Source organism: Carlito syrichta, unplaced genomic scaffold (genome assembly GCF_000164805.1).
Source record: "Carlito syrichta isolate Samal-C Ts95f unplaced genomic scaffold, Tarsius_syrichta-2.0.1 Scaffold311737, whole genome shotgun sequence".
Lineage (NCBI taxonomy): Eukaryota > Metazoa > Chordata > Mammalia > Primates > Tarsiidae > Carlito > Carlito syrichta.
The window spans coordinates 197,129-214,635 of record NW_007255833.1 but is presented as its reverse complement, the minus strand read 5'-3'; the positions used below and the strand labels follow the sequence as shown (position 1 = coordinate 214,635).

Genomic DNA, 17,507 nt, shown 5'->3' with positions numbered 1-17,507 from the left:
CTGCTGGGCTCAGGTGATCCTTCTGCCTCAGCCTTCCAAGTAGCCGGAACTACAGGCGCACACTACCACGCCTGGCTAATGTTTTTTTAATTTATTGTAGAGATGAGGCCTCGCCAAGTTGTCCAGGCTGCCCTCGAACCCGTGGGCTCAGGTCATCCCTTCACCTTGGCCTCCCAAAGTGCTGGCATTACAGGCTTGAGCCACTGTGCCCAGCCAGTCGTTCTTAGTGTTTCCTTCTACTTTCCCACCCACGCATATTTAGTCCACGGCCTAGTCGTCACACACGTCTAGAACCTGGGCCTCTTTCCCATCTCTGGGGGGCCATGGGAGACTCAGGTCGCTGCTCGTCTTCTCCACCTCGGACTACTGCAGTCGCTGCCTCCTGGGTAGCAGAGAAGTGGCTGCTTCGCTGTCTCCTCTGGGGCCCTGCCCCACACATCCATTCCCCCAAACCACCTGCTGGCTAAAGTTATCTTCAGACAGGGCAGCCTCACTTTGGGATCAGCAGGCACCTCAGCAAACGCTGCAGCTCCCACATGTGGCCTGAGAGGCTGTGACTGATGCCTTTGTGGGCTCTTCTGCCGGCCCACACAGCCTGACCATGCTGGCTCTCCGTCCTGTCTGAGAGCTGTCAAAGGCACTCTCTCTGCTATGGTCAATTCTCTTTCGTCTGCTCTTTCCCTGACCTCACCTAGCGTAAATAGTGCTGCCTTCGAAGACCCATCTTTGAAGACATTAAATCCTGCTCTTTCTCCATTGGGCCCTGTTTTTTTCTCACCAGGGCACTTATTGCAAGGTGTAATCATAAATGCATTCATTTTAAGTTACCTTTTCTGGGATACCCCACTAATCCATGCTCCATGGGCCCAGGGATAATGTCCGTTTTGTTAACCATTGCAGACCCAGAACCTGGCTCAGGACATGGTGGACTTATTTTTCCTTAGTAAAAAGAAAGAACCAAGCAAATAGGTCAAGAGAATAAAGCAAAGGCTAGAAGTCAAAAAAGTGAGAATAAAACATCAAAGTACAGCAAAATAAAATTGTGCTATTTTCCTGAGTTCAGCTCAGTGAATTTCCATAAAACTATAGTGCAAGATAACTATTAAAATGAAAGTTGTTAAACAAAAAGGTTTGCTTTTTGACTGCAAACATGACGATTTAGCAAGTTCTTTGGATTAAATGTGCTCACAAAGGACTGACTCTCCACTTTTAAATATTACTAGAAATGACAGGCAAGAAAGAATGTGCATCTCTGAGGAATAAAATTAAGTTATTGGACCCTAAATTAAATATCTCAAAGAGAAAGGAAGACAATGTTTCAGGAAGGAAGAAAGAAAGGTGATATCTAATGAAAACCACCATGGGCTGGGAGCCAGATAAGACAGTCTGGACCTACTATACCAGGACATAGGGAGTCACTAAGGAATTCAGTCACTTTTTCTTTGCCTCAGTTTCCATTACAAATGATCTCCAAGACCAGTGATCCTTTTGTTAAAAAAAAGTCTATAGCTTTATCAAGTCATTCATTTATTTAATAATCATTCATGGCTGGGTGTAATGGCTCATGCCTATCATCCCAGCACTTTGGGAAGCTGAGGTGGGAGGACTGCTTGAGGTCAGGAGTTTAAAACCAGCTTGGGCAACATAGCGAGATCTTGTCTCTAATTTAAAAATAAAATATATTAACAATAATGATAATGATAATAATAATAATTTAACATGCAGTGGATCTAGAAAAAGCTATTTGGGCTCTGAACAGATTGCCTAGCTTGTGGTTAGAAAATGTCTTCTGCATTGGTTTTTTGGTTACTTTTGATTCTAGTGATTTATAAAACTTAAGTTTGTGTTGGTTTCTCTGACCTACAACACCTTGAGAAGCCTCACAAAAATGTTTTCACTAGCTTGAGTTAAAGGAAGTCATCCAGAAGAACAATGGACAGAGATTCTTACTTGTTGCATTTCTGAAGTCTAAAGTATAGTCTTGATAATGTTTCACAGCTCAGAGGACATGAGCTTTTTGACTGAATTTACTTGACCCTGAAAAGGACTGGTTGGCTTCATATATATTTCCTTTCATTTCAAAGTTGGCAGCAACTGAGCTGTCTGCCATCAGAAGATAAGCTTTCACTGATCTCTGAAAAGTGACACTGCCCGAATGCTGCGAACAGACTGAGACTGACACCAATGGTGTGAAGCAGAGTTAGATAGAGACTTACTGCAGGGTTTCACGAGGAATCACCTGGCCTGGGCTGGCCAGGGAAGGGGTAGCTAATGTGGCAAATGAGTCTGCCATAAGACACAGCCATTTGTTTTCCCATCAACGTTAATTTATTCTGACACAGTAATTTCTGGACTTTACAGAAAATACATAGTGGCCAAGCTTGTCCTTAAATGCACTAACAGAAAGATCTTTGGGGTAGAGCAAGAGATCAAAGAAAGTCATCCTAAAAAACAAGAAAACCGGATGCAGAGCTGCCTTTAGCTGGAAGGGCTTGTGTGACTTTCCAGCCTCTGTGTCTGCTGTGCTGATAAGTCTGTACAAGGTGAACCCAAATGTGTCTATGTTGTGGGACCCACAAGGTGTCCCACAAAGTTGTCTATAATCAGGAAGTTGAAGTTGGAAATTACAAGTAGGAAAGAAAGGAATCTTCCAGGATACATGTCTGCATCTTCTAATAATGTCTTAATTTTTTTCTGAGTTGGAGTCTCACTCTGTCGCCCAGACTGGAGTGCAGTGGCCACTCCCGGCCACCGCAGCCTTGACCTGCTGGGCTCCGGCGATCCTTCCGCCTCAGCCTTCCAAGTAGCCAGAATTACAGGCATGCACTACCAAGTCCGGCTGATTTTTTGATTTATTGTAGAGATGAGGTCTCGCTGCCCAGGCGGGTCTCGAACCCGCGGGCTCAGGCAATCCACTCACCTCAGCCTCCCAAAGGTGCGGGATTACAGGCTGAGCCACCAAGCCTGGCTATAATGTCTTATTTATGTGTTACATGCACATATATAAAAAGCTCAACCTTCGACAGCTTACTGTAAATGTGTCTCCATATCAAATACTTATTTTTCTTCCTGTACACATATTATCAAAGAATTGGTAGTGGGTAAAATATAATTTTACCTCTATATTAATTTGATTTGTAAACTGGAGAACCTGATCATTACCACAGCAAATGATCTACCTATACAATTGTCAGCAAGTGAGGCTCAGTTTCCTCATATGTGAAATGGGAATAATATCCTGCAGCCTTCGTGTTGTACAGTCTCAGATGTGCTACAAGAAATGCCCCATAGGAAATGCATATTCAGTACATCTGAACTGGACATCATTTTCTTGTTTTTGAAGCTTGTGCCTGGCCTTGCAATTCACCACAAGCATATTCTCGTTGATATGTCACTGCATGTGCTCCAAGATATAAATCCAAAGCATCTACAATGTCATTTACGCTGGCAGCAATTCACCAGACTTTAGCTTCCAATTTTTTCCTCTTTGCTCAACGAGTAAAACAAGTACCGCTGAAGGACCCAGAGGGACAGCTCTCAAGACATGCATTATTAGTGATCACTCAAAGGAAGCGATCGCACTTGTCAGTTTCATTGTGCCTTCTCATCAGCGGCTCAGTTCCTGCTGTCTCAGTCTCCTTGTTCCTTGGAGTGTGTGGTTTGTAAGGAAGCTTCACCCAAATGCTCCCTGCCAAGTTACTAGTATTCCCTTCTCCACAGCCTGACACTGACATACATGCCACGAAGAAAGTTAAGCAAAACAAAAACACAAAACAAGAGCCTATATCTGATCCACAGCTGTCTCAGATAATTCTATTTAAATTTACCACAGATTTAAGTCCAAGGGTACAAGACTGGTCTCCAACTACAAGCCATGTTAAAGACCTTGAAACTGATTTAATGAATTTTGCACACACACATATTCCTAACAAAAGAAAAACATTTCCCCCCCCCAATAATTCCGAAAGAAATACTCTTTGCCTCTAGACCCTAAGACAACTTTTTGAAATGCACAGAACTTTCAAATAAAGCACTACCACTTGACGATGATTCATAATCAACATGGAAGTGTTTCCTGCTTCTGTCTCTGAACGGCATCGAAGGCACCACAAGGAGAGGGTGATTATTAATTATTTTTCATCAATATATGTTTTTTCATTAAGAGTAGATAGGAAAAAATGAGTGAATGACTTATACTTTCAATTTCTGCTTTGTTGCAAAACCGTCTTACTTCTTTGATGGCAATTTAGTATCACTAAAAGTTGGCTGCAGCGGCCCATGCCTATAATCCCAGCACTCTGGGAGGCAGAGGTAAGAGGACTGCTTGAGCCTAAGAGTTCAAGACCAGCCTGGGCAACTTGGCAAGACTTTGTCTCTACAACAAATCAAAAAATTAGCCAGGTGTGGTACATACGTCTGTAGTTGCGGCTACTTGGAAGGCTGAGGTGGAAGGATCGCCAGAGCCCAGCAGGTCAACGCTGCGTTGGCCATGAGTGTGCCACTGCACTCCAGTCTGGGTGATGGAGTTAAGACTCTGACTCAAAAACCAAACTAAAATAACATCACCAGAGAGATAACCTCAAAAGGTTATGCCAAGGCTCTGACAGAAACGAACTCCTCATCCCTGATGTGTCTACAGCTATCTGAAAAACCACAAAACCAGGAAGGGCCTTAATTTGAGTAGAAAAATACAACATTGATCTCACAGCCTGTCTGAGCTAGGCACTGGGCATCTGGGGTCTGGTCCTTGTTCACGAGGCCACCGATCTGCAGTCCCACTATGGCAGCCATTAGCCACAGGAGGCTGCTGAGAATAATGTTAATTCACATTAAGTGAAGTTTAAGATTTAGCTCCTCAGCTGCACGAGCCAGTGTCCAAACCTCCAGGTTATTGCATTGGATGGTGCAGACAGACAACATTTGCATCGTCACAGAAAGTTCTATTAGGCAGTGGTGATGCAGATGGCTTGAAACACTCTCTGAAAGTCACGGATTTACCATCTGTCATTACTCACTCAGGTTTTCCATACATAAAACTCGACGTTGTCATGGTCTTTTGAGGTATGGTAACCACACATCTTGGCTTTTTCAGGACAGTATCAATATTTCTTACATTTGTATTACTTTCTTTTTTTTTTTTGAGTTGGAGTCTCACTCTGTCGCCCAGACTGGAGTGCAGTGGCCGCTCCCGGCCACCACAGCCTCGACCTGCTGGGCTCCGGCGATCCTTCCGCCTCAGCCTTCCAAGTAGCTGGAATTACAGGCATGTGCTACCACACCCGGCTGATTTTTTGATTTATTGTAGAGACGAGGTCTCGCTGCCCAGGCAGGTCTCAAACCCACGAGCTCAGGCAATCCACTCACCTCAGCCTCGCAAAGGCGCAGGATTACAGGCTGAGCCACCGAGCCCAGCTGTATTACTTTCAATAGCATGAACCATTAAAGGTAAAAGTAAATGCAACAAATTTACTTTTTAGTAGGACTTTACAAATAAAAATAAATAGATATATAAAATCCTTTGTTATAGCACATGTCCTTAATTTTGATGCAAAAAAAGGCAAATATAAACAGCCCAAGTATGGGTTGAATGCAGCTATGAAACTGCTCTGGGCAGAACCTCCACCTCCTAGAGCACTCTACCTGAATGCCTCCCCACCCCACGCCAGCATCTTGTCACTCACCGAGCTCCAAGGGGGTCTGTGTGCCCTGAGCTGCACCCCTGCTGGCCCCTGGTGCTGTCTTTGCCAGGAAGAGAGTACATTCTCTGCACTACCACTCGGACTCCAGCTCCCAGCCATGGAGCAGCTCCCTGGCTTTCCACCACGTCCAGGAGAGAGTCCCTCAGGGGAGTGCTGGTTGGGATGTGCTGTCTGGCTTCTTCATGCTGGTGGGTCATGCTTGTCCCCATGGTGGCCGCACCACTGCACACAACCTGCCCAAAACACACAAAGTGAACAACTCCAGTTTGACTGAGAGCAGCATGCCACACACCAAATAATGGTTTTACTCTGGCACGCATATCCGTGCTGCACTGAAGGGATCTGAAGGGATGACGCCGAAGACAAAGACAAGGCGCTCTCAGTGTGGGCCCTGCGCCTCGCCAGCCGCTCACACCGCCGAGGAGGGATGTGAGTGAGGCAGCAGGGACAGCCGCAGTGTGTTTCCTGTCAGTGGACTCACAGGGCAGCGCAAGTCTTTGAAAACACCCAGAAAAACGTTCTGCCATTACAATAACTCATGGGAATTCAAAAACACGTCTCTTTCTTGGAGACAGCACTTCTAATGGGACAAGCTAAACGTCAAAATAAAAGAATGACTAGGAATTAACAAAAATGCATTATTTTACTATGTACTCTTACGTGCAACCTCCTAGGCTAGCCCTTGATGTGAGGACCAATGGGAGACCCACACTTCACCTGCCCAATGATCACTTATGTACCTAAATCCCGAATTGTACCCCACATCTTTAAAGTTAAAGCAACAACAACAAAAAGCTATCTACTGGGTACCAGGCCCACCACCTGGGTGACAGGCTCAACAGAAGCTCAGCCCTCACCAGCACACAACACACCTACGTACAAACCTGTACATATACCCCCTGAATCTAATAATAATAATAACAATAATGTTTTATAAAAGATGGTTCTAAAAAAAGTTTGTTACAATTAAATTGATTAGAGAGCCTTCCTTTTTGTATAATCCTTTCCACACAATTATTTTGATAGTCAAAGAGATTTTGTTTGATCAATTGGTATACAACAGGATGACAGTTTGTCTTCTTTTCTTTCTTACTTCCCCTCCCTCAACCTGTCAGTCTTAGCTTTCTGTTCAGTGATTACTTGAGTAACCCAAGACTTGGAGGCCAATGCACTAGGAACCGCACAGATACTCAGAGCTTCAGGCAAAATTTGTGCCCCCTGAGAATGAATTTTAGTGGTTCCCTAAATTCATCTTGGCAGACGACCATGGCCCTGGGCCAATAAAATTCCAAAAAAAAGCCTCTAACATATAATCTCAAGCTTATGCAGCGCTTTTTATGCCAAGGGATAGAGATATTGTGAAAAAGAAAAATATAGTTTTTTAAAATAAATAAAAGAAGGCTTAAACAAAATTCTTAGACAATTATGAGCTAAGGACAGAGAAAATGAAAACTTTCATAAAGTGTCCTGAGGTGTATAATGATGCCTGTCAACAATGGACAACATACACTTTGGGGGCCCCGTAAGGTCATAATGGAGCTGCAAAATTCCTGTCACCTAGTGACATACTCACGTGTTTGGGCAATGCCACTACAAACAAACCTATGGCACTGCTAGTCATATAAAGGGATGCACATACAGCTATGTACAGGATATGTGTACAGGTTTGATTAAGTATACTTTATAATGTCGATAAACAACTAAGGTACTGGCTTTTGTATTTGCCATACTATACTTTCAATCATTATTTTAGAGTGCACTCATTCTACTTATTGTTGTTATTTTTTAAAGAGTTACTATAGAACTGCCTCATGCAAGTCCTTCAGAAGGTATTTCAAAAGAAACATTGCTCCCATAGGAGATGACCGCTCTGTGTGTGTTAGTGCCCCTGACGACCTTCCAGAGAGACAAGATATTGAGGTGGAAGACAGTGATATCGAAGATCCCGATCCTATGTAGGCCTGGGATGATGGGTGGGTGTCTTCCTTTTTAACAAAAAATTTTAAAAGTTAAAAAAAAAAAACAACTTGAAATAGAAAAAGCTTGTAGAATAAGGATATAAAGAAATATTTTTGTATAACTGTACAATGTATGTGTTGTAAGTTAGTATTTCTATAAACGAATAAAAATTTTTTAAAAATTAAAAGTTTTTAAAATAAAAAGGCTACAGTAAGTTGAGGTTAATTTATTACTGAAGAAATTTTAAAAAATAACTTTAGTGTAGCCAAAGTGTTCAGTGATCACAAAGTCTAGAAGAGTGAACAGTAACGTCCTAAGCCTTCACCTTCACTCACCACTCACTCACTGACCCACCCAGAGCAACTTCCAGTCCTGTAAGCTCCATTCATGGTAAGTATCCTAGAGAGATGTACTAATTTTAATCTTTTATACTGTGTTTACACTAAACCCTTCCTATGTTTATATGCTAGGAAACACAAATACCACAGTGATACAATTTCCTATAGTATTCAGTACAAGTGACATGCTGTACAGGCTTATAACCTGGGAGCAACAGGCCATACATACAATATAGCTTAGAAGCATAGTTGGCTATACCACCGAAATCTGTGTAAGGACACACTGTGATGCTCGTACAATGGTGAAATTCCCTAACGATGATTTTTCTCAGAACAGACTCCTTGTGTTAAGTGATGCATGATTGTATTTTAATAAATTAGAATAAAGGTTAAAAATACATATTTAGAAGATGAAATACTGTAAAAAGACCACAACTAGGCAACTCCCTTGGGTCCCCTCCCACTGTGGGAGCTTTTCTGTCCTCTCAATAAATCCTGCTTTAAAAGAAAAAAAAAAAAGACCACAACTAAATGCTGAGGTGAACTAAGTATATTCAGACATAACATTAAATTGTTCCAGCATATATATTTGCAGTTTATTTGGAGGGAGACAGAAGATGAACATCTTCACTTGTACTGAAGCCCTTTCAAATCCAGTATTATCACAAACATAAAACCTCTAAGTTAAGGAGAGCTTACCTGAATTTCAGGTGAATTATTTGTTAGACCCTTAATTCTAAATATCTGGGCCAAAGTGATGCTTCTTCTTGGAAGGGGTATATCCTGATGGTACTTTTCATAAGTTATTTCTGAATCTTCCTTGGGAACAACTTTCTCACAAAAATGAGTGTTCAGAATAACAGGGTAACTTCCATTTGGAATAATTAGTTTTTGCCTGAAAGAGAGAGAAAGTCAACAGGTTATTCGAAACATTCAAGTCCCCTCATGTTCTTGCGAAGTTAGGTTTGCAGAGTGCAGGGACTCTTCTGCTACGGACAACTGGAAGCCAGTCAGCCCACAGGGTGACAGCTGCCCTTCATGCACTAGGCGCCGCGAGCCAGGGCGCCTGACTTGACTCTTCCAGCGGAAAGTCCAGGTGAGGAAGAGAGGAAAGAGGCCTCGTTCCAGGCTGGAGCTCCCTTAGGCCCTCCGGGGCGGGGCAAACACGGGGGGTGAGCGAAAAGGAGCAACAGGCCGAAAGACCCCAGCACGCTGCGCCAGGAAGCCCTTCGGACATTCCAACAGCCCCAGTCCTTCAAAGAGCACGCCAGCAGATGCCACAGGAAAGCCGACCTTGCTGTTAGACCGACTAGTTGTTGAAACGCCTCACATTTAAGTAGAAGAGGGCTCAGGGATACAGCAGACAAAATCCTCCTGGTTCCTTTCAGTCCAGCAGTAGGAGAAAACACTTGAACGCCCATTCTTCAAACAGGAAGTGCCGCTTAACATTAAGGAAAAAAAATTTTTTTGAGTTGGAGTCTCACTCTGTCACCCAGGCTGGAGTGCAGTGGCACACTCACCACGCCCCAGCGAGAACCTACTGGGTTCTGGTGATCCTGCCGCCTCAGCCTTCCACAAGTAGCTGGAACTACAGGCACAAGCTACTACGCCCAGCTAATTTTTGATTTATTGTAGAGACGAGGTCTTGCCAAGTTGTCTGGGCTGGTCTCGAACCCGCAGGCTCAGGCAATCCACTCGCCTTGGCCTCCCAAAGTGCTGGGATGACAGGCTGAGTCACCGAGCCTAGCCATTAAGAAAAATTTCAATCTTCTGATTTTGGTGCGCTGGAGGAGACATAGTTTTCCCTATCCCTCTCATTAAGCACAACTGAGATGCCTAACGTTGTATGTATATAAAGTAAACATAAGATACTAAAACGTGGAGAGAAGAAGCAGACAGGCTAAAACCTAGAGACCTCAGGACCCGAGGCATGACACAGTGGTAAGTCACTAGGTTTTCTTTTTGCCTCTTATATCCCAGGTTTTGACCTGAAGGAGCTGGGAACTTGGAAAGGAACAGGTGAAGATAAAAAAGCCCAACAAGGCCTGCTCTCTTCAACCAAGGGACCAAGGTGGTAGCCTAGCAAGATTGAAAACATTTAGGTAATTACTGCTCTACTCCAGGCAACACACAGAAAAACTGTGACCCATCCCATGCACACCAGCAAAGGTCAACTGGGGACTGGACTTTACCCTCACTGGGCTGTACTAAGAAGCTCCGAGAGCTTGGTCGTGGCAGTGCAAAGGTGGGACAAGGAACTGGGACTTTTGTGCCCACAGGCTGGCAATGAATACTCCTCTCACTATGACAGCAGAGAATACTGGGGGCAAGGAATCCATCCTCATCTGACAACAGTAAGCTAGAGCCAATCTCGGCCGCTGGTGTGGGGTCAGAGGAAGCCTCGCAGACAGCCAGGACTTTTACTACTGCCCGGTGGTGCTGAGCCACCCACTAACCTCCTACCCCTCCAGTGTGCAGCAGCCGCAAGAGGAACAGCAACAAGGCTTCCGCCCTCCCCTACCCTCACCCCAGCCATGGTGGTGTCAGTCCAGGCTTAGCAGGGAGCTGGTTCTGGCAGGAACAAGGAGGCTCTCCCTCTCTCATGTGTCACACTTGGACATCTGTCCAGGTTTCTATGTAAAATCACATGTTATACTAAGAACCATGAAAAACCTCAACTTAAATGAAAAAAGGCAATTAACAGATGCCAATGCTAAGATGACACAAATGTCAGAATTCTATGACAAAGGTTCCCAGTAGCCATTATAAAAATGCGACCATGAATGCACTTGAGACAGAAAAACAGATTCTTAGCAAAGAAATGAAAATAAAATATTTCTCAAAAATGGAAGTTTCACAATTAAAAAATAAATAAAAATACAAATTTTAAAACTCAATAGATAACAGAATGGAGACACAGAATAGACTCAATGAACTTAAAGACAAAAATAATAGAAATTACCCAATATGAAAAAGAAGGAAAAAAACAGATGAAAGAAAAAACAAAAACCCAGAGCCTAGGACCTGTGGGAAGAAAGAAATAAATAAAAATGTAAAGATATAAATAAAATAATATAGGTAAATACAATAGGCATTCCTACTCTTCTTGAATTTTCCAAATGATATTGGAAGGCTATACTAAAATTATTACACTGTCTGATGTGGTCCTAAATATATGCAAATAAAACACTGGAGATAATCATATTATTAACAGGGAGGGTAAAGGGCTATAAAAAGAAGCTTGTTTTCTACATGTCACACAAAGTGGTAATATGGTGACCCAGTAGGCTATGCTAAGTTAGTATATGTAATGCCAGAGCAAGTAATAAAATATCCATAAAAAGAGATATACACAAAAACATTATAAATGAATTTTTTCTTTTTTTTGAGTTGGGCATTCAACTATGTTGCTCAGGCTGGAGTGCAATAACACAACCATGGCTCACTGCAGCCTTGAATTCCGGGGCTCAAGTGATCCTCCTGCCTCAGTCTCCTGAGTAGCTGGGACTACAGGCACACACCAGTTAATTTTTATAATTTTTGTAGAGACAAAGTCTTGCTATGTTATCCAGGCTGATCTTAAACTCCTGGGCTCAAGGAGTCCTCTTGCCTTAGGCTCCCAAAGTGCTGGGATTACAGACATGAACCACCACATCTGGTCTTATAAATGAAATAAATTCTAAAAAATGAAAAGAGAAAAAAAACCAGAACTAGAAAAAAAGAGAGAACAAAGAAAACAAGACGTAAAAAGTTACACTTAAGTTCTAACATATCAATAATTACATGAAATATGAATTCTTCTAAATAAACCAATTAAAAGACAAGTTGGCAGAGATTATAAAATATGATCCATCTATATGCTGTCTACAAGAAACTCACTTTAAATAGAGAGATATAGGTAGAATGAAAGTAAAAAATGGGAAAAGATACATCATACAAACATTAATCAAAAGATAGTCTGGGGATTATATTAATATCAGATAAAGGAGGTTTCAGAGCAAAGAAAATTACAGATACAGAAATGGACGTTACAAATTGATAAAAAGGTCAACCTCCATCACAAATAGCACTCTTTAATGTGTATGCACCAAACAACATAGATTCAAAATACATGAAGCAAAAACTGATAAAACTGAAAGGAAGCATAGACAAATTCACAATTAGAATTTTAGACATTAACATCCCTCTCTCAACATTTTACAGAACTAGAGAGACTATCAGAAATAATATAGAAGAGCACACCACCACCATCAATCAACAAGATCTAATTGACCTCACAGAACACTCCGCCTAACAACAGCAAAATACATATACTTTTCAGGTGCCCACAAACGTATGCGAAGAGAGACCATATTATAAGCTATCACAAATTTAAAAGAACTGAAATCATATAGAGTAGATTCTCTGTTCACAAAGGAACCAAACTAAAAATCAGTAACAGAACAATGACGTGAATTTCTTCAGACACTTAGAAATTAAACAATACATTTCTAAGAAATCTATGGGTCAAAGAGGAAGTCTCAATGAAAATAAAAACATTGAACTGAATTAAAATGAAAATTTAATGTTTCAAAATTTGTAAGACACAACAGAAGTGATACTAAGAGGGAATGTTATGGCACTCAAAGCTCACATGAGAAAAGAAGAAAAGTCTCAAATCAGTAATATAAGCTCTCACCTCAAAAACCAAAAAAAAAAAAAAAAAGAGCAAAATAAACCCAGAGCAAGTGAAAGGAAATACATAATACAAAGGAGAAATCAATGAAACTGAAAACAGACAAACAACAGAGAAAAAAATAATGCAATAGAGTTGGTTCTTTGAAACGATCAATGAATTATCTGAAAAAGGAAAAAAGAGAGATAATATGCCAATATGAAGAATGAAACAGCCCTGTAGATCTCACAGGGCTACTGAGAAACTACTATGGACAACACTAAATAAATGTATTCTAAAAACTTAGATGAAATGGTTTCCTCTATGCCACCCTCCCCACCCCCCCAGAAAAGAAAAATGGGCCAATTTCTTAAAAAGAACAAACTACCACAACTCATGCAATAGGAAATAGATTATATGAACAGCCCTGTAACTGTTAAGCATAATGAATTTGTAAGTTAGAAACCAAAAAAGTGATATCCCTAGGTCTAGATACTTTAACTGAATAATTCTCCCAAATGTGAAAAGAAGAATTTGCAGCAATTCTACACAGTCTCTTCTAGAATATAGAAGAAGCAGAAACATTTCCCAATTCATTTTATAAAGCCAGTGCTATTCTGATACTAAACCCAGACAAAGGTGGGACAAAAAAAAGAAAACTATAGACCAACACATCTCAACCATATAGAAACAAAAATTCTAACAAAATGTTAGCAAATAGAATTCCACAATATATAAAAGAAGTTATGCATCATGATCAAGTAGGATTAATTTTAGGACTGAAAGGCTTATTCACTATTTGAAAATCATTTCCACCAGGTTAAAGGCTGAAGAAGAAAAATCAGATGATTACAATAATCAATGTAGAAAATTTGAGAAAACTCAACACCAATTCATAATAAAAAACTCAGAAAACTAGAAATGGAGAACTTCCTCAACTTAATTAAGAATAATTGCAAAAATTTTACAACTGGCATTATACTTACTGGTGAAAGAACAAACATTTTCCACCGGAGATGGGAAACATGCAAACGTTTCCTCTGTCACAGCTTTTATTCAACATAGTACCAGAAGTTCTAGCTAATGCAATAAGGCAAGAAAAAAGTTAAAATGTCGCTTTTTGCAGATGACATACTTGCTTATGTAGAAAATTCCAAGGAATCTGTAAAATAACTCCTACAACTAATAAGCAAGGTTGCAGAAACCAAAACAGACAGAAATAAAGTGTACTTCTATATATTACCAATGAACACATGGAATAAAAATTTAAAATATTATTTAAAACTGTAAAAACAAAAAACCCCCAAAATTCACATCAGTGTAAATCTAATAAAACGTGTACAAGACTTGTATGTTAAAGTCACAAAAAATGATGAAATAAATCAAGATCTTGACAAATGGAGAGACATACTGTGTTTGTGGATTAAAAAACTCAATATCAAAGAGATGCCAATTCTCCCCAAATGGATATGTAGGCTTAAAGCATTTTTTGAAGATATTCAGAGGCTTAATCTAAAATGTATATGAAAGGAAAAGGGACTAGAAGAGCTAAAACAAATTGGAAAGATAATAAAGTAGACGGAATCACTTTCCTCAATATAAAGATATCATATAGCTATAGTAATCAATACTATATGGTGTTAGTGAGGGATAGATACATAGATCATTGAAACAGAAAAAAGAACTAAAAAAATAAACCCCACAAATGTGCTAAACTGATTTTTTTTTTTTTAGTTGACCTCCTCAATGTCAGTTTGTTTGATTTTAGAGATGGAGTTTCACAACGCTGCCCAGGCTGACCTCAAACTCCTACGTTCAAGTGATTTTCCTGCCTCAGCCTTCTGAGCAGCTGAAACTGCAGGAAGGTGCTACACCATATACCATGTCTGGCCCCAAATGATTTTTGACAAAAGTGCCAACGAAATCCAATAAAGGAAAGGACAGACTTTGGACATCCAAAGGAAACAAACAAACAAAAATAACCTTTAATCTAGTTCTCATAACTTATACACAATTTAACTCAAAATAAGTCATGAACATAAATTGTTACTATAAAATTGTTAGAAAAAAAAATAAGAGAAAATATTAGGATCTAGGCCCACAGAAAGAGTACTTAAACTTAAGATAAAAAACTTGATGGGGGGGGCACACCTCATCCACAAGGGGACCTGCAAAATGAGTATTTATATACCAAACCCTGAATTGTACTCCACAACTTTAAGATAAAAAAATTAAAAGTTAAAAAAAGTTATCCATAAAAGAAGAATGATACACTGTACTTCATCAATACTAAAATCTTTTGGCCAGGCACAATGACTCATGCCTGTAATTCCAGTACTTTGGGAAGATGAGGCAGAGGACTACTTGAGCTTGGGAGTTTAAGACCAGCCTGGGCAGCATAGCAAGACCATATCTATAAAATAAAAAATAAAATGAGCTGGGCATGGTGGAGCACACCTGGAGTCCCAGTTACTCAGGAGGCTAAGGCAAGAGGAGAGCTTAAGTCCAGGAGTTCGAGGTTACAATGACCTATAATTGCATCACTGCACACCAGCCTAAGCCAACAGAATATGATACTGTTTCTTTAAAAAAAAAAAAGAGACAAAGAAATAAAACAAAATGCTTTTGCTCTGTGAAAGATCCTGTTAGAGGATGAAAAGACAAGCTAGAGACACAGGCAAAGTATTTTCAAGCCTCATACCCAATAAAGGACTAGTATTTAGAACAGATAAAGAACTCTGAAAATGACATAGCAAAAAAATTAACAATCCAACTAAGAAACAGGAAACAGGCATAATAGACATTTTATTGAAGAGACACATATACCTGGCAAATCAGCACAACAAAAGATGTTCAACAAGGCCAGGCTCAGTGGCTCAGCCTGTCATCCCCGCATTCTGGGAGGCCTAGGTGAGTGGATTGCCTGACCCTGCAGGTTTGAGACCAGACCGGGCAACTTGGTGAGACCTCGTCTCCACAATAAATCAAAAATTAGCCAGGCGTGGTGGTGCATGCCTGTCGTTCCAGCTACTTGGAAGGCTGAGGCAGAAGGATCACCTGAGCCCAGCAGGTGGAGGCTGCGGTGGCCATGAGCGTGCCACTGGACTTCAGCCTAGGCAACAGAGTGGGACTCCAACTCAAAAATAAAAAGATGTTCAACATCATTAGTTATTAAGACAATGCACATTAAAACCACAATGAGGTATTACTGCACTACTAAAACAGCTAAAACAAAATGTAGTAAAATGGCTTGCTGTGACGGCTCGTGCTGCTTTGGGAGCTGAGGCAGGATAGCTTGGGCCCAGGAATTTGAGATAAGCCTAGGTGGCACAGCAAGATCTTGTCTCAAAAGAATTTTTTTAATTATAAAAAAAGAATACAAAACATATTGACAACACCAAATGCTGCCGACAACGTTGAGAAACTGGATTGCTCATACACCGCTGGTAGGAATGCAAAATTGTACAGCCACCCGGGAGAAATTTGGCAGTTTGTTTAAAAAGAAAAAAAAAAAAAGAAACATGCAACGACCATACTACCTAGCATTTGTGCTTCTCAGCACTTACTCCAGAGAAATGAAAACTTGTGATCCTTCTTCATTGTTGATGGGAGTGTAAACTAATACAACCTCTGTGGAAAACAGTTTGGCGATTCCTAAAAGATCTAAATGCCTTCATGTGATTCTGCAATCCCCCCACTGGGAATATATCCAGAGGAACTCAAATTACTCTATGAAAAAGATATCTGCACACGCACGTTTATTGCAGCATTATTCACAATAGCAAAAATATGGAACCAACCTGCTGCCCATCAAAAGAGGACTGGATAAGAAAAATGTGGTACATATACACGATGGAATATTATACAGCTGTAAAGAAGGACAAAATTATGAGCTTTGCAGCAACTTGGATGGACTTAGAGTCTATAATACTGAGTGATCTATCACAGAAACAAAAAACATGTTCTTGCTCATAAGTGGACCTTGAACATTTATCATAATACTATAAGAAAAGGACTGGCAGCAGTGGGTAACCACGGGTGGGGGGGATTGGTAGTAGTGGGAATCTGCCAGGGGAGGGGGCAGGCATACCTCATCAACATGGGTACCTGCATAATGAACATTTGTATACCTAACCCTGAGTTGTACCCCACATCTTTAAAATTAAAAATAAAGAAAACGTGTTCATACAAAACACAACATAATTCCTACAGAAGAATGTTAATAGTAGCTTTATTCATAATCGTACCAGATAGGAAACAACCTAAATGTCTATCAAACTGTTCAATCCTGGCCATGGAATACTGCTCAACAATAAAATGGAATGAGCAACTTGAACGAATCGCCGGGGAGCTATGCCGAGTGAGAAAAGTTAATCCTACGAGAAATGAGAACATACTAGTGGTTGCCATGGCTTGAATGTCTGTGCGTGCGGAAGCTTAACACCAAGGCCGCAGTGTTGCGAGGTGGGGCCTCAAAGAGGCCTCATGGATTACTGGACTAAAAGGTTATCGTGGGAGTGGGACTGCTGGCTTAACAAGAAGGGGGGCTAAGATGGCCAGCTGGACCCTGCGGACACGGCCACTCTCAGCAAAGCCATGTCAAAGGAGGAGTGGGCCTGGCGCTTGGCGGCCGGCCCGAAATCCCAGGCTGAGGTTTACCGGTCCCCGGGAGGCGGAGAGGCGAGCGCTCCAAGCCCAGCCACCTCCCACAGCGCCCTGTCCCGAGGTGGAGAGCGCGCCCTCGAAGAAGGCGGGCGAGAGGCGCACCGGCGCGCGCCTGCGGTTCCGCCGAGGGGGAGGCGGCCGGGCTCCCTCCGCTCGCCTCCAGCTCGGGCGGGGCGGCACGCACGGTCGTTG

General features: G+C 41.4%; 1 protein-coding gene across 1 annotated transcript in view; it reads right to left on the bottom strand.

Moving 5' to 3' along the window:
- Positions 1-17,507, bottom strand: part of LOC103271527 (DNA repair-scaffolding protein-like) — a 194,703-nt gene that overhangs the window by 5,912 nt on the left and 171,284 nt on the right. Inside the window, exons 7-10 of the mRNA XM_021718036.1 lie at positions 8,696-8,891; positions 5,682-5,932; positions 2,360-2,444; positions 2,032-2,158 (exon numbers count right to left, since the gene is read on the bottom strand). Of these exons, the coding sequence (XP_021573711.1) occupies positions 2,032-2,158; positions 2,360-2,444; positions 5,682-5,932; positions 8,696-8,891 (659 nt within the window). The remainder of the gene's footprint in view (positions 1-2,031; positions 2,159-2,359; positions 2,445-5,681; positions 5,933-8,695; positions 8,892-17,507) is intronic.